Consider the following 27755-nt stretch of genomic DNA (forward strand, 5'->3'; position numbering starts at 1 on the left):
GAACAAAACGTCGCTAGCAGCCGACGCAGCGTCAAAATGCTGTAGCGGAAAACATTTATTGTCAGCATTGAAGGATATGTGGGCACTGCATTCGTGGCTCTCGGTAACCTCATCAACCTCATCAGCCCACTCAGTGGCCTGAACTTGCGTCAACGGGTCAGAGCTCGCGAAGTTCATTCGCACCCACGTTGCCCACGTGTCAACCAGGCTGGCGCCTTGATGTCGGCGCGGCAGATGCTATTCTGTGTGCACAAGGCACTAGCCAGCATGCGCAAGTTGGTGCAGCTGATCATCCAACGGCGCATTGTCCTTGAGTGTCAACGTGCATGCCTCCAGCAATTAACACTTCCGTACCTCGATCTGCTGGAGGCATTGGTCCGGTGGCGTATTGACAAACCATATCCCATAGGAGCACTCGAGCAGACGACGCTCTGACGCGCAAGCACGTGACACGACGTCACTTCCTTTAAGTTGTTTTTTGCTTGTTTCTATTTTTTTATGCTAAAGAAAGATGGCGGCGCACACGCACGCGCCGTTGCTTCGCCGACGCTGGCGTTGGGGCGTTGGTTAACCAGACAAACGTCTACCATGGCTTAGTGGTAGTGCCTGTGGCTTAAGGGGTGCTGCGGCCGCAGTTTTGAGGCTTTATAAATGCAGTGGCCCAAGCCGTGCCATTTGGATGCTGGATACTGTGATGTTTGCAGTTCGAAACAAGTGTCTTGGCCGTCATCTCGAAGTCTGGTGTTTGACTCTGACAGCAAGCGATTTTGTGAAGCCACGACTGCTGAACTTTTGCTGCCTAAACATGCTGGATGCCGACTGTGCTGGTGCTGGATGTGCAAGTGTGTCGATTCCAAGAAAGCTGCGCAGCGCCGTTGGCGCTCGCCTTGGAGCCACTAATCGTTGAAAGTGCCTTGGTTAGTAGCACTGCAATATTTAGATAAGCACCGCTGGAATATGGGGGGTAAAAAGGGGGGAAAAAAAGAGAGGAAAAAAAAAACGTGGTTAAGTGGTGTATTTGTGCAACATTTGCTGTGATGCTGCATCGCTGCTCGGGGGTCTTCGCTAAGGATGCTAAAGCTGCTGGCCTACCCAAGGGCAAATGTAGACTACTACAGATGCTAAATTACACCTCAAAGGCCGTCTCTCATTTTATGCTACCTTGTGAGCAGCTGTTTTCACTCAGGATTTTTTTTTCCAGTTTCCGGCATTTAAATACGGAAATGTTTCTATATGGCAACATGCTGGAACAGCGAAGCCAGTTTTCTGAAATTAGCGGTAATAATCCTTGAAATGAAAACATGCTCTCGTTTTGTGAACGCACGCATGATTACGGCGCCCTGGTCATAGCGGCAACCGCCCTTTTCTGAAGCCCATAATCTGGCGACGTCAAACTATTGATTCTGAAAGTAGTGGGATATTAGGTGAACTCGATAACCAAGTACTCGCGCTTCTGTGGCTAAAAACAGCGCTGACACAAGACAAAGCAGAGGTTACACGACGCTGTTTCGTCTGCTTCGTCTCGTGTTAGGGCTGTTTTTAGCCACAGATCATGCACCAACCAGCCAGAATTTCCACCCTCTTAAAGTACTCACGCTTGTTTGAGAGCACTGCGTTGAATAGGCATTTGTTGAGCGCAACAGCTAACTTAACTGCACCTGTTAAGCAGAGGCAGTGGCATAGCATGCTGTGTAATTTGTTTTTTGTAACTCTTTATGTATGTGATTGGTATTCGGCTCAAGTGTCATGGCAAGAAGAAACAACAGTGTTTATTTTTGAAGTTGTGGGCACCCCATAACATGCTTACGCAGAATGGTGCCGTTCAATATTGAGTCAGATAAATAAGTGCTGGTTTTCACAACAACTGTTTATTCCTTGTATACATCTCAAAGTGACCTTGGCTAACTTGAATTCCAAACTATCTTACAGCCACTTCAAAAGCTTCTGAATTAGGTGACATGTTGTACATGCACCATTATGCCTACCAATCTTTTTGAAGAAGGAATCATTGCTACAAAATTAAAGGATTAAGCTCACAAATTATAGCAACACTTGAAGAGGGGAGAACCAGAGTATTTTGACGTCACTCCCTTATGGTTTGCACACTGGTCAGCTAGCAATCCAACATTTCAAAGAAACGCTTGTTAATGTCATCATCATGTGCCACAAGTGTGTTTATAGTAAATTAGGTACTACAAGGACTTGTGGCTATAGTAAATTAGGTACTACAAGGCTACCCCGATGAAAGTCGTCTAGGAAATAGTATGAAACAACCAGTTTTAGGCATTTAAATTTGAGGAACCTGAGTTCGATCCCAGCCATAGTGACCATGTTTTGATAGAGAAAAATGTAAGGCACCCATTTACTGTGTGATGTCAGTGCATGTTAAAAAAAAATCATTGGTCAAAAATGAGCCGGAGACCTACACTACAGAATCCTGCAAAGCCTAAGTCAATTTGGGACACTATACTAAACAAAACTGAAATGCGCTGCTTCTAAATTTAGGTGAAACAATGCCTTTGCTGTTTAGTAAATGCATGGCAAGCAATACATTGTAAACCATTTATGCAGAAGCAGTTTGTTTTACTGGCAAATGCCTTCAACTTTTTGGCAGGAAAAAGTGGCAGATGTGACTTCAGTTCCACAAATGACACTGGGCAGCCATGCAGCCATCAAAGAACCTACTTTGAATTGCAAATAGCCACATTTGTGTTTGCAAGGAGGCCCAAAGCACAGTGAATAAGCAAGATAGCGATGAAAATAATTCAACAAAAAGAAAGATGGAGAGTTCAGCCAGCAGCAATATGACCCTAGCGTGCTGCTCCACACTAGAGAAGGGAGAAAAGGGAAATAAAAGGAGAATGAGTATACAAATGGTTGATGACAATGTTGTAGTGCAGTGAATTGGTTCGAGTTATAGAGAAGACCACGCACACAGTAGATTGCACTTGTCTCGCATAGTCGACATATAACACATGAAGTGCATATTCTCCACATGCACCAGTTGTCATTGCACACACTTTCACTCTCATATTCTGGTCCAAATGCATACACAGGCTCGCCACGCACTGATTCTGAAAAAGCTCAAACTAGACAGAAACATTATTGATCGCACTGTAAGCAGCTGTATAGCATGCGAAGCACAGCACTAACAATTTGTGGTGTGTCACATATGGAATGGTTTGACTGTTAAATTGGCAGGGTACCATGCCATCAACTAATGTCTAAAAGCTGAGATGATGGCTTTGGTTGGAAGTAATCTAAGCCCTTGGTGATGCAAGTACACAAACAATCCAAATGCATTGTTCTTGAATGGCTGCTTTCCAAATTGTTGATATTTAGATTAAAGTAGTGTGGTGCTGTATGTTTTTCTGAAAAAAATCTTGCTGTGCAGCTAACTTCATTGCAACATCTGATTGAAGCTGGAACACCTGCAGCAGTACCACACAGCAAGACAAAAGTGTCCACGCAGATTGCAGAACTTTTGTAGACATGGAAAATAATAAAGTATGATTCACACTTATGAAACCTTTGCCCTTGTCTTCATTTTGATAGTGCGGCCCTAGGCAGCTGCTGCACCAAGATTTTCATAGGTCAACAGGCCCACCAGAACCAATGCACCCAACCGACCTTCTGCAGGGAGACCCAGCCGCTACCGATTCCAGTGGCTATGGGGAATGTGTTTATAAACCAGTACTACTGGAACTAGTAGGATCCCCTCAAGAAACCAGTAGGAAATTTTTGCCTTGGATAAACAATTATCTTCTTTGGCACTTTTCAGCAATTGCTGTGATCCCTAAAAAGATGTTGGCTACATATCTACAGAATATCATTTAATATCTCATCAAGAGATGTGTGGGCATATGTGGGTATTCGGTACATGTCCACTTTCTACTCTCTTCAACGTGGACATTATAATGTATACTATAATGATATATTATTAACATTTGCCGCAGATATTCACTAGATGTTCACTCAGTATAAGTTCTTTGGCTAAGACTTTTTTTTTTCTGTAAACTGATTTTACGAACGTTTACAAGGGAAAGTTATCAGATTGACGGCATGTGACTAGCACTTTGTGTCATCATTTCTACAATTAGTCATTTAGCTTCGAGGTGATGACTTCCTTCAAAAGTCTCTTCTCTCGCGCTTGCCAGCTAACTGCATTGGTCTGCATGGAAACTATCGCCTAATATATTGCGCTCGTGTACTTTCGACTCCAGTATAAGTGAGAAATATAGCTCCACTTTTTGTTAAATTGACTGAAATTCAACCCAGATATAGCACTAGCCGAGTATAAATTATTTGACAATGATTAAAAATATACTGCTATGAGCAATACTGGCTGATCGGCAAAGTACGTATCTTTCTCCATCCTTTTGAACCTTTTGCACAATCCAAGACTTGTTGGTTTCGACGCTGTAGGCTTCCAGCCATTCGTTGACGGCTGCCTCGTTTGTCAGGTTCGCGCGATACACTGATCCGAGCCCTTTTGACGCGAGCTCATCTTTTACGAGCTCGAGCGGCTCTGGGAGCTCGTCCATCATCTCTAGTTATCCGCAATTGACACACAAGTTCGCCAAGCACAAAATCACCCTGGTTAGCGCAGCGCGCAACGGATGAGCAAAGTGCACGTGCGTACAACCCAGAAGCACCGGACGAAATGCGTGGAGCTATGCGGATGGGGAGAAGTGCAAACTTCGGGGTGTAGCCGAGCCGAGCGACGATTCCAGAAAATACCAGAACAAGAACAGCCGCGCAAGTGACCACTGGACTGAAATTTACGTAACACGTGACCGGTAACCGACAGACGTTTACAGAACACCAGAGCAAAAAACTCGCGCAGTGGTCACTGGACCGAAATTAACGTGATCGCGTGACCGAACTTTTAGCCGACGGCAATTCGCGTTATTTTTACGTGAACTTCAACCGACAGCCGTGCGCAAATACGGGCGCTGCGCGAAAACGACACCGAAACATGAGTACCTTTGACAAACATTAGCGGGAAAAAAACGTAAATGCGAGCCCTGCATGAAACGAAACTGAAACCATGAGTAGTCTCGTCACAAGGCGCTAGGGAGAAACAGCGTCGCTGCTACTCGCGGAAGTGACGTTGTGTCACGTGCTTGCGCGTCAGAGCGTCGTCTGCTCGAGTGCTCCTACGGGATATGGTTTGTCAATACGCGGTCCGGTGTGGCCGTGTGGCCACGCGTCGGAGTGAAGTAGCGCAGGAACCAGAAGCGGCAATTCGCCCACTGCAGTGCCTGAATGAAGTCTAATAATTTCCTGATGCCTGCAGGAGCAGCGGGCTAAATCAGCCGCGTTGCCTTAATTGCACTGCATGTAGAGCGTCCTTTACAAAAAATAATCTATTGTGTTCAGACTAATCCTTTGATCTTTACACGTACACATAACGTGTCTATCTCCTGGTACAATTGACGCGGTACGAAGACCTTAATCCGCGATACTCCTTTCCTCGAACAATATACTGCTCCAAGAGTAGATATTTGCTTTGGATATTTTCTGTTGGAATGTTCTGTAAATTATTTCAGTGCGGCCTGTATTCCAGATTTCCACTGCATCTCTGTTTCATAAATCTTTTTCTTAACATAAAAGTCCTGGCTTATATGCTTGGCACTTTTCCTGATTGGTTTTTCCATTCACAAGTAATTGAAAATTTTTCCAACCCTGTTTTTCCTAATTTCTCTCAATCACTGCTGAAATTCTATATTGCTGCTAGCTGCCCTCAAATGAAGGGCATCCCGGGTAACCTTGTGCCCCCGGATATGGTGTATTCCCAGGTGCTCCGGCCGTCCTGCAGGACCCTGCCCGGAGCGCCAGCAATGGTTGGCTCGCCGCACTGTTACTGCAGCCACGGCCAACGGGACCGGCCTGTACTGGTGACTGGTTTATTTTTTGGGGTGGGGGATAGGTCCCCCCCCCGTTGAAATAGATGTTTTGTCCTCCTCCTCCAGGTGCTCCCAAGGCGCACGCTTGGGGCGAGAGGTGGCGCTGTACCTGGCCGGGGCTGGATAGGTAGGTCAACGTCGCTTGCGGCGGGGGCTAGCCAGCCACCGAATTTTTATCTGTTGTAGGCCGTCATTGCACCCGCCAAAGCTCAGGTGGTGGATGACGGCTGTTGCGGCGCGCGTCTTTCTCTCCCTCTTTTTCCTGTCTTCTCTACTTTCTCTCTTCTTTCCGCACGAAGCAGCGGAGGTGGCTCAGCTACAAAGCCAGTAGCAGGCCCGTGCATTTCTTTTTCCTTCTTCCTACAGCCACAACAACAAGGTGCACGTCTACCTACCCCATATGCAGCCTAATTTGCAACAGTGCTCGGACCTCTGATCTCATATGCAGGACCGTATTCGTCAGACTATAGGAACCATCATGCAGCCATTTTCTAATCCCATCGTACCACTTATTCGTACCTATTGTAATTCCACATTGTCCTATTTTTCATGACAACAGCAATCTTGCTGCCTTTAGCTGTTATATATTTTTCATGCTTTATTAGATCTCCATTATTTATCCACACCCAAGAAGTATGTACCAAGGTCAATGTATGTATACTACATATCCACTGTCCCCAGCTTGGCCTGCTGTACTCTATGCTGCTTACTGCCCTCATTATCATTAAAAATCATGACCGACTGCTGATTTTTTGTTATAGTAACTTAAACTTCAGGCCTAATCCATCTCCCTCCGCACGACAGGTATCTAACCCCTAGATTTTTCCTGCTGCCAGCCATTAGTACTATGTTATCCGCATACATAAGTTCTGATAATGGTTTGCTTTGGTTTATAGGGTTTAACGTCCCAAAGCAAATGAGGCTACGAGACACCATGGGAGAGGGCTACGGAAATTTCAACCACATGTGGCTCTTTAACGTGCACTAACATCGCGTGGAACATATGGGCGCCTTGCTTTTTGCCTCCATTGAAAGGTGGCCACCATGGGCTGATGATGACTGTTCAATCCATTCTCCTCGTTTGAAAAAGAAAGCGTTAATTGAAGCAGAGTCCACTTCTCTTAGTTTGCTCCCTATATAATCCTTGTAAATACAGCATGAACAATAAAGGTGACAGTGGACAACTTTTCCTAAGCTGTAGCCTGTAGCCTTTACACAGGCTTCAAAACCACTGTTATCCTTTGCAGTAAAAGTACCTGGTCACCTTTTTAGATATCCTTAAAAGGATTGGTTACGTCATCTTCTACACCTATTAGCCCAGTATGCCCCACAAGTCTTCTAGAGGTACACTGTCATAGGCTCCTTTAATATCCGGAAACGCTGGTTATAGAGATCCGAGTCCTATTTCTGCTATTTCAGTGGACTGCATCAATGAGAACAGATTATCCTCTAACCTCTTGTTTCTGGAACCCATTTTGTAGCTCCCCTAGCATCCCTTCATTCAGCCTGGCCTTTAAAATCTACATTAGCACCCTGTAAACTATTAATGTCACTGATATGGGAGAGTAGTTTTTCTTCTCAGCTTTGTCCCCTTTCACTTGTATATTATGCTATATTTCTATTGTTCTTCAAGGTCGCGTTATTCCGCAATGTGTAACTAATGGTGGCAGCTATGCAGTGGCACGTATCTATCGCATAGCAACCATGCATACTACATGACGTTGGTGGTATAATCATGGAGTGGCTTCACCATCCTTTATGGTCACCAGCTCACTCAACACTTGCATCAATTTTAGGCCCAATTTCTTTATTAACATAATTGGAATACCATCAGTGCTTGCTGACGTGCTATTTGGCACGCTATTTTCAGCCCTCTCTTGCCCTCTGTGTCCCACTGAAATCACTGTGTTAACCAGTCTACCCTCCTTGGATAAAGAATGTGACACTTCTTTGTTGTTTAAAATTTTCTGCCATCATTATTCCTATATGTCCTATATTGCCTTCTAACCAAGTACCTCGAGCTGCAACTATAAACCTATGCTTTAGATTAGTCGTATTAGTCGGGGAATTCAGACATTGAAAGCACTTCTTAGCTGCTTTTCTATCTTCTTTGTTTCCTTTTGACAACCAAATGCACTCCTTTCTTCCAATTTCTGCATTGATCAAATAAGATGCTTCCCATCTACATTCTATGCAGTACATGAGAAGATGAACAGTATAAAATACCAAATACTTTTTTATCATTGCTGCGTAATCATTTGCTAAATATGATTATGTGCTCAAGTTTGCTTTAATCTTTGCCCGAGTTGTTATTCATTTTCATTTTTGCTCAGCCATTATAGATCATTACGATCGAGTCATCAATTTTACAAAGTTATTTCTCTGGTCACTGTTTTTGGCTGAGATATTCCCGTGACAACCACCTTCCGACCTCTCTCCCATTTTCCCAGAAAAGGAAAGGGGTATGTGTTCTCTCTGTACACTTTGGCACTAGCTAACTGCATAAAGAAAGTAGTAAAATTCCAATTAAGAAAGGTGTTGGGCAAGGAGACACATGTCCCCAGTGCTATTTACAGCTTGCTTAGAGACTGTTCAAAAGCATGGAATGGGAGCAGTTAGGCATCAGGGTCGATGGAGAATACCTCGGTAATCTGCGATTTGCTGATGACATTGCCAAGTAACTCGGGGAACCAACTGCAAATAATGGTAAATGATCTGGACAGGAGCAGATGAAAGGTAGGCCTCAAGACTAATATGCAGAAGACTAAGGTGATGCTGAATTGCTTGAGAAAGGAACAGCAGTTTAATATATGTAGCAAAGCATTAGAAGTGGTAGGCGAATATGTCTACTTAGGACAGGTAGTAACCGCAGATCCAGAACATGAAAGGGAAATAACAAGGAGAATAAGATTGGGATGGAGCGCACTTGGCAAGTACTCTCAGATTATGACTAGCAGTTTATTGGTATCACTCAAGAGGAAAGTATACAATAGCTGCCTGTACTCACCTATGGGGCTGGAACATGGAGGTTAACGAAAAGGGTAACAATGCAGAGGGCCATGGAACAGAAAATGGTAGGTATGACGTTAAGAGATGGGAAGCGTGCAGTTTGGGTAAGAGAAATCACTCAAGTTACTGACATTCTAGTCGACATTAAGAAGAAATGGGCATGGGCAGGACATGCAGTTTGAAGAGAGGATAACCGATGGTTTCTTAAGAGTATCCAATTGGATTCCAGGGAAAGGCAAGCATAGCAGGGGGCAGCAGAAAATTAGGTAGGTGGATGCAGCTAGCACAGGACCGGGTCAGTTTTGAGGAAAATGGGAGAGGCCTTTGCCTTGCAGTGTGTATAGTCTGGCTAATGATGATTATGAACTGTGCTAGGTGGTGTATGCAACACCACTGGACAAAGTCTTTTATTCACAACTAGACTCCTAAAGATAACGCACTGATACCACAGTAGCCAACAGGCACCTGTCACACTTTCCAGGGACTTTCCTCAGCAAAAGATTGGCGACATGTCCAAGTGTCATTGAGTGATGGAGGCTATGTTCCTGATGCCTTGGGCTATGTCTTGTACTATTTCCGCAGTGCCATATTGTGAAAAGGCTGTTGTAAAGAAGCAAAACCACGATGTCTGTGCATGCGATCATATTACTCACTTGACCGCAGTCACAAAGGCAGTGGTAGCACGAATGCCTTGCTTGTGCCAGCAACAGTATAGAAAACTTGGTTTGAAGTTGTTCTGTGCGAATGGCGCAAAAGTCTTCAAGTGTATGCAGTTATGTGCAAATGTGATCTCACAAATGGAGGTGTTTTTCGAAAGTTGCACTTTGTTATCAATGCACTCACCGCTATAGTCACTGCATAACAACTCTAAAGGTCATGGAGCACATAATCACCGGCAGCAAGTGTTCGTGACATGCCCACTGACAACCAAAGAATGTCACCACACATCCACTGCAGCAAAAGGGCAACGTAGGGCCTAATTCCATCTCCTTTCATAAGAAGGACACTAAAGTAAATAGAAAGTCTCTCTAGCCTCTCACACTAAGCAGGCATTTGCACACATCACAATGTTAATCAAAAGGGCAACATTTTGACTGCAGACAGCATGGGAAGCAAGCGGCAGCTTTTTCACACAATGAACTGGATGGAATGCCCAGCACTGGCCGTGATAGCGTTGTCATATATAACTTGTCGCAATTGTCTTTACTCAGTTGGTGCATTCAACATGTTCCACAATAGCCGTGCCATACTCTGGCTTTGCCACCGAGAATGGGAACTTGGGAATTCCATGACACGCTGCACCTGCAAGGGGGGAACAGGTCGGCAGTTAACACAATTCGCACACTTCGACTGCAGTTTCACAGCTTTCTTGCAAGGCCCACACATAAACATCTGTGCACTTCCGGTGCTGTGCACAAAAGGAAAAAAGGGGTCGCAGCAGACACAAGTGGACAAGCCTTGTATACAACTGGAAAGGGTTCACAGAAGGTACTACACAGTGCGTCTACCTTGGTACAGATGCCTACAAAATTCTCTAAGCTATAAGCAATGCATATAGTGCAGAAGACTTTTATTTATTCAAACTGCTCAATATTCAAATTGACACCTTTATCCTGTCACCACTGAGAACATTAGAAAGGCCTCCAGATGAATTTAGGCTATCTTAAACAAAAATGCATGGCAGTGACGCTTACACAGTCTAACCTTCTTAATTTGGCCCCTGTTAATTCATACTGCTTGTGTGGTCCCCATGAACATCTCTGCATACCAATGGCATTGGATGCTTGTTAATTTAGAGATTTCTTGGCTTGCTTTGGTGAATGGGGGGATGGGGGAGCTGTGTAAATTTATCACTTACTCGACAAGAGATTGTCCAGATACCCTTTTGGAAGCCTGAACCACAGAATGCAGTGCGTTCACAATGATCAGAGGGCCCCTGTCGCAACGCCAAGATAGTCTTCCCATGTAGTTTCCTTTCTGCCACCAGCTTGAGCGGGTGGCGGCTACTGTCCACGCATTGCCCATCTAGTGGAGCATGTGTGCAGTTTCAGACATGGATTGGCACATTGCTTGTCTTTATTCTTTATTTTTTTAGTGGCTGACTGCTCTGGCATCAGTGCTAGTGGCTGGTGCACCAGAAATCTAGGGCACCAGCCACTAGATTTTCTGGTTCTTCTAGCACACTATGACTGTGCACTTATTACTACATACTGCTCTCAGTTTATGTGCATGGTGAAGCCTTCTTATGTGCGATGACGCCACTAAGACTCCGCTGCCCGAAGAATCAGAAAACCTAGTCACTGGAAGTAGAGTAAATGTAACTAAAAAGTAAATCCATTGTAAATAAATGAATTTTTCATTGTTCGATGAAAAAGGTTTCAAAGGTCTACACCGTTCCAGTAGTTTTGACATCACCCATTGTGTCCATGCAGTAGTATAGGATTTCATGTAATTGCAAAAATTGACATCGCCAAGCGATTATTATCTAAAGAAAAGAGCCGCAGCTGTTTTTCACCTAATAAATTATTATAACCTGAAAAATTTTGCAGTTTTTGGAGACCACTAAAACATTTGGCTTTTGGATGATCAGGATGCTCTTTGTCAGTACCCCTGAGACCAAATCAATGCAGCTTTTTGTGTATTACCTCATTAGAGGATTGATATAACACCTCTGAGGACTTATAGATAATGCTTAGTTCATTGAAATTTTTTTCTTTTTCCAAAAAAAAAAAAGTGATGCTTCTCCAGTAGAATGCCTTTCTGCAACATATTAAAGCAACCGGAGAAGCGAATCAAGTCTAACACCTGTGTTCTAAAATTTTTTTAATGTGTTAAAATACTGAGTAGAAACTGAACACAAAACAAGCAGCAAAACATTCCTGAGAAAAAAAAATACTGCCAGATCTATTGTCCCACTAGAAAAAAAAAAAAATTAGTTTCTGTTAATGCCTTGGAAACCTTATAAGAACCTGCTTACTTGGTGCACAGCAGACCACCAGCTTACACCTGTCAGCACCGAAATCTGCTATGAGAAACAATGAGCTTGTTTTGGCAGAACTGCTCGCATATAATCGCAAATCCAAAAGGCTTAGTCAGTCACAGCATGTGCCAAGCCAGATGAGGGACCCACCATAGGTTCCATCGATGCTGACGGCCACTATGCCACCGACAAACCGCGGGTGGTGCCGCACGATGTAGTGTAGGGCAGCAGTACACGCACTCCTGGGGTCCACCCCACGCCGCATGCTCTCCACTGCATGGAAACTGAGGGCCGGGTCATTCTCACACTTTGCTCGCATTTGGTAGAAGTACTTGGACATCAGACCTTCGGAAAACATGCTGACCGACGAGCTGGCTGCTCAAGCCTTCTCGGGAAGCATGGAGGCCCGAGCTAAATAAAATGAATGTACGTATAACACACAAATCCACCAACTTTTGAACTTGTCTGGCTTGCATAAGTGCTCTCCTGATATTTCTAACCACCAACAAAAGAGCCTGTGAGCCATCTCATTGCAGAGAGGAGCAGCACACACTTGCTAACTCGCTAATGCAACAAAAGAAAGTTTGGAACTTTTTAATCTATTTATGAGAACAAGGCATTACCATGGTAGAAGAACAAATGGTAGCGTAACTCCCATAGAAGCCTGCGTGTCGACTCTGAGCGAGGCTTTAGTTTCCCAGCGTCCCCTGCGAACTGTGAGGCACAACAAACACGTGACGTTGCTTGTGACGTCACAGTGACGTACTTTTGACGGGGAATTTGATTGTCTTTTTACTTATGAACGAAAAACAAGGCCAACAACGACGGAGAAAGAACGATGCTCGGATAAGGCAGAAAAATGGACACCGTAACTGTTCAGTCAACTTTACTTGACATGGATTTCTACTGTCGTTTTACGTTAACTGAAATGTTACGGCATCTTTAACCACCTTATCATAGCATCGTTCTGCCTCCGTCATCGTTAGCCTAGTCTTTCGTCGCGTGTCATGTAAACGCATTCTGGGGCTTATTTCTTCGGGCACGTTTGTGAACAAGGGCCTTCAAGTGAATTCGGCAAACACATGGATAGAACCACATGGCTTGAGGCATTTCACTAAGGGCACAAATGAGTGAAGCTGTGCTGCATAGAAAGCCAGGCTTTATTAATTCACGATTACTTACATAGACGCTTCACGACAATGAAAAATAAGTGTAGGAGAGCGACCACCGCTCATTCGTCACGGTCTTCATGAAATCCTCATGATAACAAAATGACCTGAGCGTAGGTCTCCAAACGAGACGCGGTGAGATTATAAAAGGGTAAAAGATCTTGCTAACAAAGTACATATCAGCGTCAATGAACAACAAAAACAAACGAACGGAATAACTAACGCTAGCGCTAGAACGCCAACCTGTAAGAGCTTAGGTAAGCAATTCAAATTGGGATTGCTAGTATTTAGAAGTTATTGCGTCTGAGAAGTGAAAATATCTACGATATAGCTTCGCTCCAATAAATTTCGCCCTGTTCATGATTCCCATATTTTACTCGCGCTTCATTTGCCACTGAAAGGAGTCAATGTGAGGTTACAAATTTACAACTTAAGCATTTAACATGTTCATGAGAAAAATCCCACTGACAATAGTAACATCACTGTGATAACAGCTAAAGCGCGTTCAGCGAACGTTGGTGCGGTAATACAACGCAGTAAGCAAAACACGCAGCAAAGGGAGCGGAACGGAAGGCTTTGAGCAATGCGACACGCGTCTTGGGGGCAATAAAATCTCACCTTCACCGATCAATTAAAACATGCAGCGATACGCCGCTCATGCAGACGTGTATCCGTAAAACAAGCCACCACTTTTGCGACATGCCTGGGAGGCCGAACCGAGCCGCCGAGCTGTGACGCAGCATTGTCCCATCGTCCGGAAATGAGCACATGCAGCGGCAATCAGTTTGTCATCGAGCACACACAGTCTTCGCCTTGCTGTAAAGCTCTACCACAACCAGCAGAATGAAATACTGACTGTTTGGTACAGATAACCCACTCTGTACGCAGCACGCAACGATGAACGTTGAACCGGGGCCGATGACGCACCCATCCGCGGATGAAAAAAAGCTTTGGTCTGAGCGATTTCTGAGCTTTGGGCAACTACGCAGCGAATAATAAGTGGCCGAGAGAGGCCGTTAGAAACAAGTTAAAATATTATTAAAAATGTGACACATTTTTTCTTACGCAAGAAACAAAAACTGCATTCATTCCTGAGCGCGAATATTATGTTTGCTTTCTAGTGCTTTGGAATTCTGGCAGATCTTATTTTCTGTGTGCTAGTAATTTGCCTCACAGTTCGCAGGAGCCCTCATCATCAAGTTGATGCCGCTGGCAGTAGGCAGCTGCACGCGTTTTCTTCCAAGTTGCGCGACCAGTTGTACATTGACCTTGGCATTACTTGGCAGCGTGCACTGTGCGTCTGTTGAAGCAATGCTCAGCCATGTGGCAGGTAGAGGGCACCACTGTCTAACCAAGCTACTCACATACCAGGTAGAGATGAACGGAAATTAGTATGTACCCTAATAATCACTAGGAATGCACGTTTCATGCAAATCAATGGGTTTATAATAGCAAAAGCATGTCCATGTATGCTAATCACAAACATTTTGTGGGACATTACATCGCTTGTCACATCCACTCTTTCAGTTCAGCACATGCAGACAGACGTGTGAAGATAACTCCAGCCACCTGGTTGCCAGAATGCAAACAATTTTTGTCAAGATGATGCTCCTCTTTCAGTTTAGAAGGGGCAGGATCGTCACTCAGAATAAAAAATTTGGCAAATTTATCACTCACGTGTTTTGCTATAGCCAAAATGAAACAAAGAATTTACTACAAAGCGAGGGGTCCTGTTTACAAGAGCATTGCCATGTTGGAAACACTACTTTAGCATATGCAAGCATCACATATGCCAAACTTGAGAAACAGTGCATATAACATGCATGTATAGTAAAGCTCAATTCGAAATAACACTTGGCACGTGCACCTATAATTAAGAACATCATTTTTTAGCATACACTATGCCAAACTGCCTAATGAGATGTTTCAAGCGGTAACCCTCCGGGTCAGAGGAAACGATAAAGACACTGAGGACAAAGTGAGGTTGACTTTCACCGATGGGTGACCACTGTTTAAAAACGAGTTGCTACTTTTACTGCAAACAGAACTTTTATTAACTGGGAAAGAGTAAATGAAAAAAAAAAATGCGGGCACTGCCGCACTGGTCAACCGGTTGCAAGGGGAAAACTGCACTGCATGAAGACCATTTTTTTGAGGTACATATCCCAGAAGCCATGCTACATCAGCCGTAACATGACAATCGCAAGATACTTTTGATGCAAACATTGTGAAGTTGACTCCAGAGGTGACAATGTTTTTTAGGCCAAAATTTTCAGCAATAAATGCATTTTTTGCTGCTGGAGAGATATCAACATACTTGGAAGAAGCCAGAGAAAACATGTTTACTATAATGTTGAATGAAGTTGTCCACGAGTGTCACATTAAGGTAAAAGGAATTTGTCCCAAGTGGAATATGCAAGACGAGGACATCAAAACTGTTGAAGCGGCTGCACTGAGAGAACTCCGAAACATTTCATGCAGGCATTTACCAGATGCTATAGCATCTCACTGAAAAAGTTGGATCAATGGACTGAAAGCAATGGAAGCTCACTGTGATGCTGACAAGGACTGATATGTCATAGGCCAAATACTGTAATTTAGTACTTTCCACACTAAATTTTGGAAAACAACAGGCCAGACACCTGTGACTGAAAACTACACCCTTATCCATGGTTTGCATCTATTCTATTCTATTTATCTCTATGCATCTATCTATTCTATGCATGCATCAAGCAGAAGAAATGGCACATCATCTGAACTGCGGTATCCACTGAAATACACGTACCTTACACTAACGCTAGGCTGTGCCAAAAACACGAAGAAAAAACGCTCCAGCTTTCAATTTGCTCCACCTTCTGCACCGAGTGAACACAACTAAAGACTTATGGCGATAAAATACCACCTGATCTCAAAAATGTATCAAGGTTTTATGGTTACCTAGACAGCTTTTTCGGCCCAGATGTTCAATCACCAAAACTACAATGTCGGCTGCCCTGTGACAGGAGAGCTCACCTGGGTAGGTACCGCATAAGGATGTCGCCGTCACCCGTGGCTGCAGCACCGCCCACTTCCTGGTCAGCGAAGGCACCCGCACCAGGGATGGGCGAGTCCCCAATGCGCCTGCAACAGAGAGCCAATAAATGCGTTCCCAGCCAGCTATAACAGCACATCACCCACCAAGAATGCCAACAGCAACCTAACACCAAGCATTCGCCAGAGTCGAATTTGTTACAAAAGTGTAGAAAAGCACCATTAAATGAATGGGATGGCCACTGAGAGGACAGCACTATAATGCAGCTACAATTCCATGGCACATGCAATGTTTTATGCCAAACACTAGCAATGTGAAATGTGGACAGCACATTCTGCAACATTAGTTCTCAGACTAGACATGTCCTGCCTGCCTCATATTCTGCATTCATCTTTCATGTGCCGTGCAGAATCTGTATTCATTGAAGCTGTAGTAAAATTAACCCAGCAACAACTTCTGCTCAGCTATCATGTTCTTGCCGCAGCCTCAAGAATAGTATAAAATGCAGAGTTGCATCTTTCCAGGAAATTCACCATAGCTGCATCCAAGTGCGTGAAGGGAAATTACAGAGTACTTAATGCAATTCCACCTAGCCGCCTCTTCAAGAAGTTGCTCACACTTCACATTGAGATTACCTGTTACAATGAATTAAATGCACTCTCTCCTCCTAATATTAAGCATGAATGCCTTACTTGGCACAAGATGTTAATGCAACTTTTATTGTGATAGCGTTTAAGTCCTGTTCGGCAGAAAATCCAGAGTCTGTATGACTGGAAAATCCTAATTGGTCAAGAGGAATCGCGAGGTAGTCATGACATTACGTATAGTGAAATCACTTAAAAACGAGTGGTCAAGTGCTGGAGACAAACCTCTGACCCTTGGATTGCAAGCCGTGCAGGCTACACCTAGACCATCAAGAAAGATGCGTTCAGTAAGGATAAACGAGGCCTTGTGCGAGCACTTCACTTCATGCAGTGTGTAGATCACAGTTTATCAACGCATAATAGTGTCCCTATTTAAGTTCGCTCTTTAATGCTATCATCTAACGCTCTTAAGGTGAACTAAATGTCCTCCCAATTTTTTTTAAACAAAGCGGGAACAACAATGTTGAGTGTAAAGGAAAGCCATGGAAATAAGTGCTAGATCCACCACTAGAAAATCTCTCTCTTGCGACCAGGGCAATACCCAGACTCTAGAAATGTATTCTGATCTATGTTAACAAACTGCTACCCTGCTGGCGTCCATGAGCACTAGGTGGTGTTTCCAATATGACCAACAAATCAAAACCAGCTTCATAACACACAGTGGGCACTCGTGGTGGTCTTCAGAGAGCCGAGTGAAGCAACCTTCGAGCATTTCATACTGCCAGTATGAATGTCACTACGCATTTCAGTGACTATGAGACTACCAAAACTGGCATATTTTGCTTGACAATGGTCAAGGACAGTGTAAACAAGAATTAATCCTAACAAGGCAGGTGTAGGAAGGCCCAATACATCTGTCACACATCAAGAGATCGCAATTTAGATCTTACCTATGCCACTGATGCTCTCTGTCTGACATGCACTGTGAAAAAGATTCTCTGGAATGTTTTCTGCTGCCAACCTTCAATGTAATGTGGCACAAGCCCCACAGGGGTGAAAATGCAGCTTTTTACAATGCAACTGTCCCAGAAGAGTGTCTATGCACAATCAGAGACAACGGTGACGATTCACATGAATTGCCTGCTAAGTTCCCATTGGCGAAAAAAAAAAAGCACATTCAAGAACTCGTAGGAATAGAATGCTATATGTACTAGCCAAATAAAGGTGGATAGTTTAAATATAGAACAAAACTCTTAACAATGAGATGCTTCTGCTCTTTGAACAGCCAATGAATGATAATACTAGAATGAGCGAGACCTTTTGTGTGTTTGCTCTCTACCGTTCCATCTTTTCCTCCCTCCGAGACCCTGGATAACAGAGTGCTAGTGAGAAACACTAAACCAAAATTCGAAAAAGGATGCTTTGAGCATTACTGCAAATTGTTAGCACTCAAAATAAGCAGCATGGCAACTGTGAAATTGAAGCGAAATAAATCAAAAGCAGACCCAGGAATCTTGTGGTTCATTCCGTTTGTGGAGGTGCCAGCCGCCAGCCTCTTTTGGGCATCTATGATCACCATACCGATAGTGTCATGATTGAGTTCACTAGCTGTGGATGGACATCCGCGCCGGTCTTCAAACAGGCGTGGTGCTGGCTTGTATGGACCACAGCTTGTTCGTGGGTCAGGTACCACATTCTGCAGGGCAAAGGACAATGTGTACAGATGATCCCCCACTGGGCTCAATTTGTTAGACAAGTTAGGCCAGCCGAGGCTCCTTTTCTCTCCCCACACACAAGCTGTAACCTAGTGTTACTTCACAGCATCACTTTTCACATGGACAACGAGGTCCCCACCAATGATTGCTCACCTCACAGTAAACACTATTTCCGCCTTCATCACCAGGCAGAGCCATTCATTATGGGACTATGAAAATCTAGACAGAACTATAAATGAGGAAAAGCTCAGCAACATCTCTTTATGCAGGTCAGGATACTATTTTTCTCAGTAACTCGAGAGAAATAATGGCACACAATGGAGGGCCTAATCGCACAAAGTGACACTGTTACCTACCGCTTTCGTTCAGCCATTTAGCCATGCATTTTGCCAGTGCGTGACTACCGTTAGTGGCACCATCAGATTGCACATTATGTTGCCTGCTTCAGAACCTCCTCCGTTCATGGCAGCCAAGTTCTGGCCTCTCCCTACTCTCCCCTACAAATAGAGTAGAGGTTTTCCCTTTCTTTGTTATCTCACCTGCCACTCATGGCAGGTGGTTTTTACTGCGCTACCAATACAGTTGTCACATTGGAAACCTTGTGCAGCAAATTTACGAAGGCTGTCGTTCGGCTAATTTTTTTTTCTTAGTTGCACCTCGCAATCTTTACTACCGTCATTAACCATGGAAACGGAAACTGAATGCTATTGTGGTTATTGCTTCGCGCGGCGCGTGCATTCGTTCGTGGCATGAGCATGACCTGCACTTCACGTGAAGTGGCATGGACATGACAAAAGCATGACTGGCCGGGATATTCTAACTGGAGGGCTATAGTGGTGACAGCTTAGCATGATCCGCTTCTGCGGGGCACCACTGCACATGCAGTGACCGCTTAGAGTGAGTTACATGCTTCCCGGCGGCGCGCACGCCTGCCGCGTCGGGATCAGTCAGCATGGGCGGCACGCGGAATCTGATCATAGTAACGGATTGCGCTATGCGATAACTCAATATTACTGATTTATAAATGAAACATGGGTAGCGGTAAAGTTCGCGATTTGTAAAAATCAAATTTTTCACAGAAAATAATTTTTTTTTCAAGTTCACTCATTTTTTGGACTGTTCGTTTATTCAGATCATTTCCTGGGTCCCGCCGAGTCTTAAAAAACAGTCGGCGACTATTAGTGAAGTATTAGTATTAGTGACTATTAGTATTAGTGAAGTGTTGAGAGTATTAAAATACCAATGATCTTTTTTAGCATTAAACAAGGCCGAGCGGTAAAAACCGGGAGTACCATGGCTGCAAAACATTTATGCACCTAAAGTTTCCCGGTGAGTGCCAGCTGTTTAAGGCAGAAATAGCACCTATAAGATATGGACAAAATCAGTCCGGTTCTACTGCACTTGATACAGTTTCACTTCAACCACCTTATAGAGTACCTTTAAATGACTACCATGGTAAATGTTTCTAAACATCTACATCTGAATGCAAGCTCTTTCGAAAGCACCGAATATGCAAAATGATATGCTATGCCTGACATTTTCTTTTCCCCGGCACATTCATTAGCAGACAGCCAGGGCCACTCTTATGTGCTATAAAAAAAAAAATAATGTGCATTAACCACGCCAAGGTAATGTAGCTCCCCACAGTTACTAGCACCATATGGCAGAAATTCACAGTTTCTTTTCTTTTGTATCTGAATGAAAAGAGAAAAATATTAGAGGGCATCTAATCATGTGACATGCTGAGAATATGATAGCATTCAATTCTAAAGGCAGCTTGACCTGCTTTACCCTGCCTGCCATTTCTGCTCACCATGTAGATTGAGCCTATCCTAGCAGCAGCTGATACTCTATCTTCAGAGACCGTGGTAGCACTCTCCGCTTGTGGAGCTCTTCTATTGCAGAAAGCATATGCGGTTTTGATTCTGGCTGCATTCCAACCTGATATGCTCGCCTGTCTAGACAAGCCTGCAAACAACCAAAAGTGGCTGCCAAATGATACCGAACCAGCCATTGTGCTCAGTCATGTCACATGACCAGAATGCCTGCCAACTGCAAGCTTTCCAACTCGGACATATCTTGTGGTCACATGATGCCACACACCTCGTCGACCAACCAGAAAATTTTATGATGATGATACCAGACGGTGTCAGATTTTTTTCTCGTACGAGGCTTTTAATGCTCTCGGATTAACAACTGACCTGGCGGTAGTTTGGCTGGCAATTATTGGCCCGCCAGTCAGACCACATCTGCTTGGAATGGTTAGTGACCAGCGACTCCTCCTTGAAGCCCATCTCCACAGCGAACTGGGTGGCTGCACAAGCAGGGACAGGGAGATAAGATTGTTTGGACGCTGGATTGCTCATCCTTGCTCACAGGTAGCATTTCAAAGAAATATAGGCACGGTGTCATGCACTGAAAAGATAAACAGAACAAGTCTTTGTGAAAACAGTAAAATACAGGCTGCATACCCGTAGTATAGTATGCATTCCGTCCTAATGCTGTCTTCATGTGATCTATAGCTAAACTAGGCTTACTTAGCCACAGCTCTGCAAAAAGAAGAAACAATTCAACCAAGTTTTGCAATCTGTCAGAGCTGATTCTGCGTGATGCATGACAATGGAAATGCCAACCAGTGCACTAGACATACTGATTTCCTCTTGAGCCCCGCCGGGGTGGCGCAGTGGTTACGGTGCTCAACTACTGTTCCCAAGGACGCGGGATCGAATCCCAGCCTCGGCGGCCGCTTTTCGATGGAGGCGAAAAGCAAGGCGCCCGTGTACTGTGCGATGTCGGTGCACTTTAAAGAACCCCAGGTGGTCGTAATTTCCCAAGTCCTACACTACGGGGTCTCTCATAGCCTGAGTCGCTTTGGGACGTTAACCCTCATAAACCAAACCAAAGAAGGAAAGGCGGGAAGATGAGGAGGAGAAAAGGCAGGGAGGTTAATCAGTAAAAGAAACTGGTTTGCTACCCTGCATTTGGGGAAGGTGGTGAGTGCATATAAAAGTGATGGGTAAGAGAGGGATGGTGAAGTCAGTAAAGTCACATCACAGCCATATCACGTCACAATCTTACCCAAGGGGGAAACCTGACAGTATACTGCCTCACCAGTAAGATATTGCTTAAGAAAAAAATTAGCTGTAGTTTAGCTTGTGGGTAAACCTGGAGTTATGCGAGATCTATCTGCATGGCTATGCTTAGGTTTGGCTTGAAAGTAAAGACACGACTTTTGCACATAGTAGTTGACTCTACGGCTTCAGCTTTATTTATGCCATAGGGGGATCACTTCATGTATGAATACCCCTTGCCTCTCGTCGTTGGCCATTCTCATTCAGGTACAGAAGGCTTAGGTTTGGCTTGAAAGTAAAGACACGACTTTTGCACATAGTAGTTGACTCTACGGCTTCAGCTTTATTTATGCCATAGGGGGATCACTTCATGTATGAATACCCCTTGCCTCTCGTCGTTGGCCATTCTCATTCAGGTACAGAAGACTTCTAGTGGTATGATGTCGTCTTTACATTGAACTCCGAGGCCCACTGCCATCACAACGTTCGAACGAACCTTCTTTCCTAGCAACTCGCTGTTGTCATTTGCATCTACCAACTACCGAGTTATTTGTCTTCTCCTTCTCCTTTTCCTTCTTTTTTCGCTCTTCGGACAGGGATGGAGAGGCACTGGACAGGCACAGACAGGCACGGAGACTGTGGCCAATGTAGCTCTCGCTATAAAATTGGATCAAAGCTTGATAAGATGTAGCTTTAACTATCCAGAAACAGATAAGCTGCCAACATACAAAATCTGAAATATACAGCTCCTGCCAACTGGCGATGCCAAGCAACCTACCGGCCAATCAGTGCCTGAACATGTCACCTGCCAACTACCATCGGCCAGCATGCACACAATTTATTGCTTACGAATCCAATGTCAATCGTATCAACAATTAATTTTCTGCAGAACAAAGGCTCTTTATGCTATATGGTTAAAAAGGAATGCAACACCCTTCCCAAAGCTCTGCTACAAACACTTGACATGAGTTGGTCGAATTACTAAGCATTCAATGGCAGCCACTTTTGACAGCAAAATCTATGCCACTCGCAGTGTCATCGAGCCCACCATGGAAGAACAGATGTACCTTTCTCGCCCACCAGAAACGTGTGGGTAGAGCGCTCCATGACTGCCCGTGCCACGGAGATGGCACGTTTCACCCGCCGCAGGTCGCCCACGGCTCCCATGGAGTAGCTGGGGCTGCATAAGACAGGGGTTAGAAAAGCACATACCAGTACAAGCGCTCCTGCCAACATGCACGCTCAGAATATCATAGCGTTTCTACGAGTTTATAGCTGTGCAGAAGATACTCATAGGCAGCAATCACCGAGGCAGCTGTTTTCAAGTGAGATGAAAAGCAAAAGGATACCTGCGCCCTGTGTCGGTGCAAGTCAAGGAACTCCAGATGGTCAAAATCTATCCTGAGCCCTTTTTCTGTAACTTCAGGATGTTAAACCCCATATGCAGACGTGTTTTACAGCACAATTCTTAAGCACCCATTCCAGGATTACACGTTGCCGTCATAGCAGTTGTAGTCAGCTACATACCAGTGATGGCAGGTAGTAGCAGAGCAAAGTGCCCATGCTACCACAGTTAGCAGGAGGCAGAATAGAGAGATGGAAATTCCCTCATCACGTTTAGGGGAGGAGACAGCATAATTAAGCAACAGGTGGCTTAGTGGCTGGGAGAGAATGGCAAGAGCAGAGGCATGCAATCAGAGGGCATTAAAAAATAAGGTAAGCCAATTCAGAGCTGTTCAGAGTCACCCATCCTAACCTACAGCACTTTTCTTTTTCATTCAAATAGGTTACTAAATGAGTAAACACTAATTAGCTATTTTTAATTATTGACTTATTGAAGAAAAAGTGCCAATAAAAAAGTTGTAGATCCCCTCGAAAGACGGCTAGCTACTTTATTTCTATCATACTACGATTTACACAGCTCAATTTACAGGCCTTCAAGAAAAGCTGTCACATGACCAGCTGTTATTTTAAATCATTCGCCAGGTCAATACACCAAGCTTTATCAGAGAGAGCCTTTAAAGTGGCACTGCCATCACAAGGAAGTTTTTTATTTTATCGCGCCAGGTACTGTTTTCGGCTGGTAAAAATATTACTATGCATAAATGCTAGCTCGATGGAAACAACGTATATAGCCGTTTTTTTAGAAGATCTGCACCTTTTGCATTTACACTTTTTTCTTCAAGCAAATAATTAAAAATAGTTTACTGCAGATTAGAATAGGTACCTGTGAGAGACGCTTCTAGTCAGTTTCACGGGGCTGGGACTCGCTGTATATTTTAAAAGCTTGGTTACATTTAGCTAGGACACCTGGTGTTTCTATATATATATATATATATATACCGATAGCAATCCGCAAGACCGCATCTGAAACTGCTTATAAATGGCGTGTTTTGGCCGTAGGGTGAGCTGTCTTTAGAATGTCTGAACCTATGTGGAAAAGCAGAATATATAACTAGCATGATGTAGGTGCACAATGCAGTGGCAGAAGGTAAACATACATGCACGCGATTGGCACACTGTCAGTCACATGATAATCCACGAATGGCAGGCATAAAAAAACAAGAATATATGCAGTATCTACGTAAGATATGACGGCAATAAAAAACGAAAAGCTAGGTCCACGTATTGCTGCAAGTGCATGGAGGACACCCCGCATTAGTATTCTTCTGAACATTAAGTAGAAGTACTAAAAGCAATAATAATAATAATAATCATAATAATGCATTCTGATTTGAATGTGTAGGTGTGCACGCGTGTGTGTGTAAGGATGGCACACTATGGCGTCATCCTTGGGGAGGGAGCAGAAGCTGTAGAGAGAAGAAAACTAGTCTCGTTTAACATTAGTTGGTGCCTGGATGTTCATGTTTCAGTGCATGAATGAAGAGAAATTGGTTCCCAGATGAAGAAGAATCAGTGCCCATATGTTCGCTCTTGCTGCTGGCTCAACATCATCTCAAGGTCGCTGACAATGGAAGCATTTCATGCCTAAAACACGATGGAAACGCAGAGGGATCTCTACAGTGCTTTGGGCGTAAATGACTATGTGACTGTGCTGCTGCCGCAAATAAGAGCGCTCACATCTTGTTTTTGAATTCTGAGTTATAACCAGAAATGTCTATACAACTCTGCATACACCGTCACCATCTATAGAAATGTAAGCAACACAGCTTAAATGGGAAATGCAAAGACTGAAGATTTTACTGGAGGGAAATTGAATACCAGCACTTTATTTTCACCTAAACTGCACAAACAGCATTGCATGGAAATGGAACCTGTGTATGTTTCTTCTCCAGTAAATATTTTTGTTTCCTTGTGTTCCCATTAGACTTATCTTGTTATCTTGTTAATATTTCCTTTGATTCTAGAAATACACTCTGGTTATCTCATTGCTAAAAATAGTGGAATGAAAAGGGATAGCTTCCCAACTCATGCAAATTAATGGCCCAAACTTGATTACATGGCTCCACAACACAGGAACAGCATAGAGAAAGGACAGCACTTCAACCACACCTTTTGTACTCTTCATTATGCCTTCCACTATTGCACTGTCCCTATGTCTCCAACCACAATTCACATGTACAAATCAAGGAAGTCAGCTGAATGGTGCATGCTACTACTTGACATAAACCGACCCATCGATGATGAGTGCATCCAAAGTTGTTTCTCCATCTTCATCTGGGCTGCCACCATAGCCGACCGTGCCATCACATTGGTCTCTTTCACACTGCGAGCAACCCTGCTCCACAGCATCCAATGCTGTGCCATTTTCCACTGTCAGCACTTGCCACGCTGTAGGGAAAAAAATGCATCTTCCTGCACTAGCAAATCACACCCACCAACTACAAACATGGCACGTTGCAAAGACTAATAAAACTATCAATTATCTTCATGCGTTTCTTTTTCAGACTCTAAACAGTGCAAACATTCATAGACAATACCGGACCTCATAGTCATCAGCTAACATGATGGAACAGAGAATGCCTTATTTTCATACTGCATAGCATGGTGTGGTGTAGTATGTGGGGTTTAACGTCCTGAAGAGGCTCAGGCTATGATGGATGTTGTGTTGGAGGGCTCATCGTTAATTCAGATCATCTGAATATCTTTAACAGTATTGTACAACTCATATCATGCAAAGCATGCATTTTTCTCCATCGAAGCGAAACGAAAGAGGTAGAAGTTTCAAATGGTCAAGCAGGTTTACGACACAATTACCAGTTGTTTACAGCTGGAACCTAACTGGGAATGGTTCCAAGTTTTCAGTGAACAATAAGGGTTCCCAACTGGTCCAAATTTATCTAAAGAGCTTGCATGAAGCGATGCATGCCAGGTAATCCGCCATAATGTTGTCGCTGGCAGCAGACGGCAGGCAGCGCAGTCAGGGTGAATTGAGCAAGTGTCTTGTATTGTCGATGGTCCACCGAGCAAATATGCAGCTTTTCATGCGCTGCTCTTGCACGCTGCTCTTGCACGCTGCTCTGACAATTGCACGTGCGTGCAATTGTCAGCAGATTCCTGAGGAACGTACGCGTCGACGCTGTGCCCGGAAAATCGGGCGCACTATGAAGAAATGCAATTACAGTGAGACGCAGACCTGTTCAAGCTACGCGACCACTAACTGCCCTATGCGTCTGAACCTGGCCGCCCGGCGACATCGCCGGCATTCATGATTTTGTAGTGAACTACACGAGGATATACGAAGACAAGGATGAAGTAGGCGAGAATACCACGAAGACGAGGATAAGGACGACAAAGTGCCGCTGCGCTGCTCGAGCTCGCTTGTGGAAGGCCTAGACTGGCTGTGCTCTTGTGTGGTTCTTTGTGCAACTTGGAGAGGGCTATTATCCCTGTTAAAGGACAGACACACCCCCTTTCACTTGGTGGAGGTGCTGGGTTCTAGTTGTAGTTCTAGCAAGTAGTTTTATACTTACCCGGATTGCTGTCGTTATCGCATACGTGTGTTGGCCCTTGCGAGCCATTCGCGTCCGCTTCGCTAGAGGAATCACTTGCCTTCTCGCCCTCATGCAGACGTATTGTTGGAATCGTGAAGAACCCGAAGTCGGCCTGACCGATCGCGCCAGCATTGTCTGCGCGCACTACGCGACCATGCAGTGGTAGTGCCGTGCTTCATTGTCTGCTGCCAATGACATATCATGGCGGATTACCCAGCATGCATCGCTTCATGCAAGCTCCCAATACTGATTTGATCCAGGGCATTAAACCCCACATATCGTAACAAAATAATCTTGCATGTTAATCAGCAGTTCCAACAAACACCCACTGGTTTCCAAGGAGTACAAGCCTTGTGTCCTGCGGTTCAGCTTCTATGAGGTGAAATGCTTTCAAAGTGAATTTTTGACCCCACCTTTTGCAGATAAAAAACTTTAACCACGGCGCTCTGTGGCCAAAGATACCGTTACGTAATAAAAATCCATCATTATCATGAGGATTATAAGTTACCATGCAGCTTATCGACTTTGGAAACCAGAGACGTGGCAGTGTTCATTAGTTTCTGGTCAATCGATACTTGGCGACAAGACTACGCGAAACTGATTTCGCATGCGTTTTTGATAGCTGTGATAACGACAACCTGTGTTGAGCGCGCACTTCGCACGCGCAGCCGACTGCAGGATTTTCAGCATGCAGCGCTTGTGGGTGGAATATACGCTGTTCAAGAAAAAAATATTTTAACATTTTTTTTTGCACGAAATGCGGTCACACGTACCGCGGTGTACCTCTCAGGGTGGCGTTGGAGAAACCCCAGGTGTTCACGACGATAGGCAGCGCGCTGCAGTGTCCGTCTGTCACACGAAGCGCCAACAGCAACTGGCAGTTCAGCAAGACAACAGCTGCCGTGGCTAAGGGCCGTGCAACACGTTTCCCCATGGAGACACGCTTTGGCGATTTCCGTAACGCATGCACCGCTTGGCAGCTTCACAACTGCTTGCCTGCATCGGTTTGCATCAGCATTCGAACACTATATTCACGGTGGTGCCACGTTGTTATTATCAGTCCCCTTGCGCTGCCAGCTCTCTCCCAGCTGATAGCATGGAGGAAGTCCATGGCTGATAGCACGTTCCGATTAGCTGATATTTTGCTGACGGGCGCATTTGCAAAGAACAGATTCGCGATGGTGCGGCCACAGAATAGTCGTTTTCTCTCCCTTTTCAGAAACTCGAAACTAATAATGAGATCAATTAGCTTCGCAACTTTTCGTTGCACACAGCCACCTCGACCAAACATTCATATTGACCACCAGACCGGCCTGAAAGGTAAATACGCCA

The 27755-nt window shown here is 44.4% G+C and overlaps 1 protein-coding gene and 1 long non-coding RNA gene across 3 annotated transcripts; one reads left to right on the top strand and one right to left on the bottom strand.

Annotated features, from left to right (window-relative positions):
* Positions 1–14727, top strand: LOC146192651 (uncharacterized). Its single transcript, XR_014706773.1, has 4 exons — positions 1–275; positions 5802–5900; positions 5976–6036; positions 14595–14727. It is a non-coding gene; the product is annotated as an uncharacterized LOC146192651 (long non-coding RNA).
* LOC146192652 (N(4)-(Beta-N-acetylglucosaminyl)-L-asparaginase-like) lies at positions 10060–27755 on the bottom strand. 2 transcript variants are annotated; one of them, XM_084602544.1, is made up of 8 exons: positions 27207–27754; positions 25104–25260; positions 22536–22648; positions 20599–20711; positions 18188–18378; positions 16080–16187; positions 12049–12182; positions 10060–10220 (listed from the first exon to the last, which is right to left on the bottom strand). In XM_084602544.1, exons 1-8 carry the CDS (start codon positions 27355–27357, stop codon positions 10126–10128), a joined length of 1062 nt encoding a protein of 353 aa, XP_084458670.1. In that variant the 5' UTR covers positions 27358–27754; the 3' UTR covers positions 10060–10125. The 2 variants fall into 2 exon arrangements, with proteins under 2 accessions (XP_084458670.1, XP_084458671.1); XM_084602545.1 differs by lacking the exon at positions 25104–25260 and having other exon boundaries at positions 27197–27755.

The sequence above is a fragment of the Amblyomma maculatum genome, chromosome 4, assembly GCF_055883805.1.
Source record: "Amblyomma maculatum isolate TAMU_Amacu chromosome 4, ASM5588380v1, whole genome shotgun sequence".
Lineage (NCBI taxonomy): Eukaryota > Metazoa > Arthropoda > Arachnida > Ixodida > Ixodidae > Amblyomma > Amblyomma maculatum.

Coding starts and splice junctions, on each gene's coding strand:
- LOC146192652 (XM_084602544.1), bottom strand. CDS start 27,357: ATGGGGAAACGTGTTGCACGGCCCTTAGCCACGGCAGCTGTTGTCTTG. Junction 20,712..22,535: donor GTTTCTGGTGGGCGAGAAAG/GTACATCTGTTC, acceptor CTGCTTGTGCAG/CCACCCAGTTCGCTGTGGAG. Junction 10,221..12,048: donor CAGCATCGATGGAACCTATG/GTGGGTCCCTCA, acceptor CCCCCCTTGCAG/GTGCAGCGTGTCATGGAATT.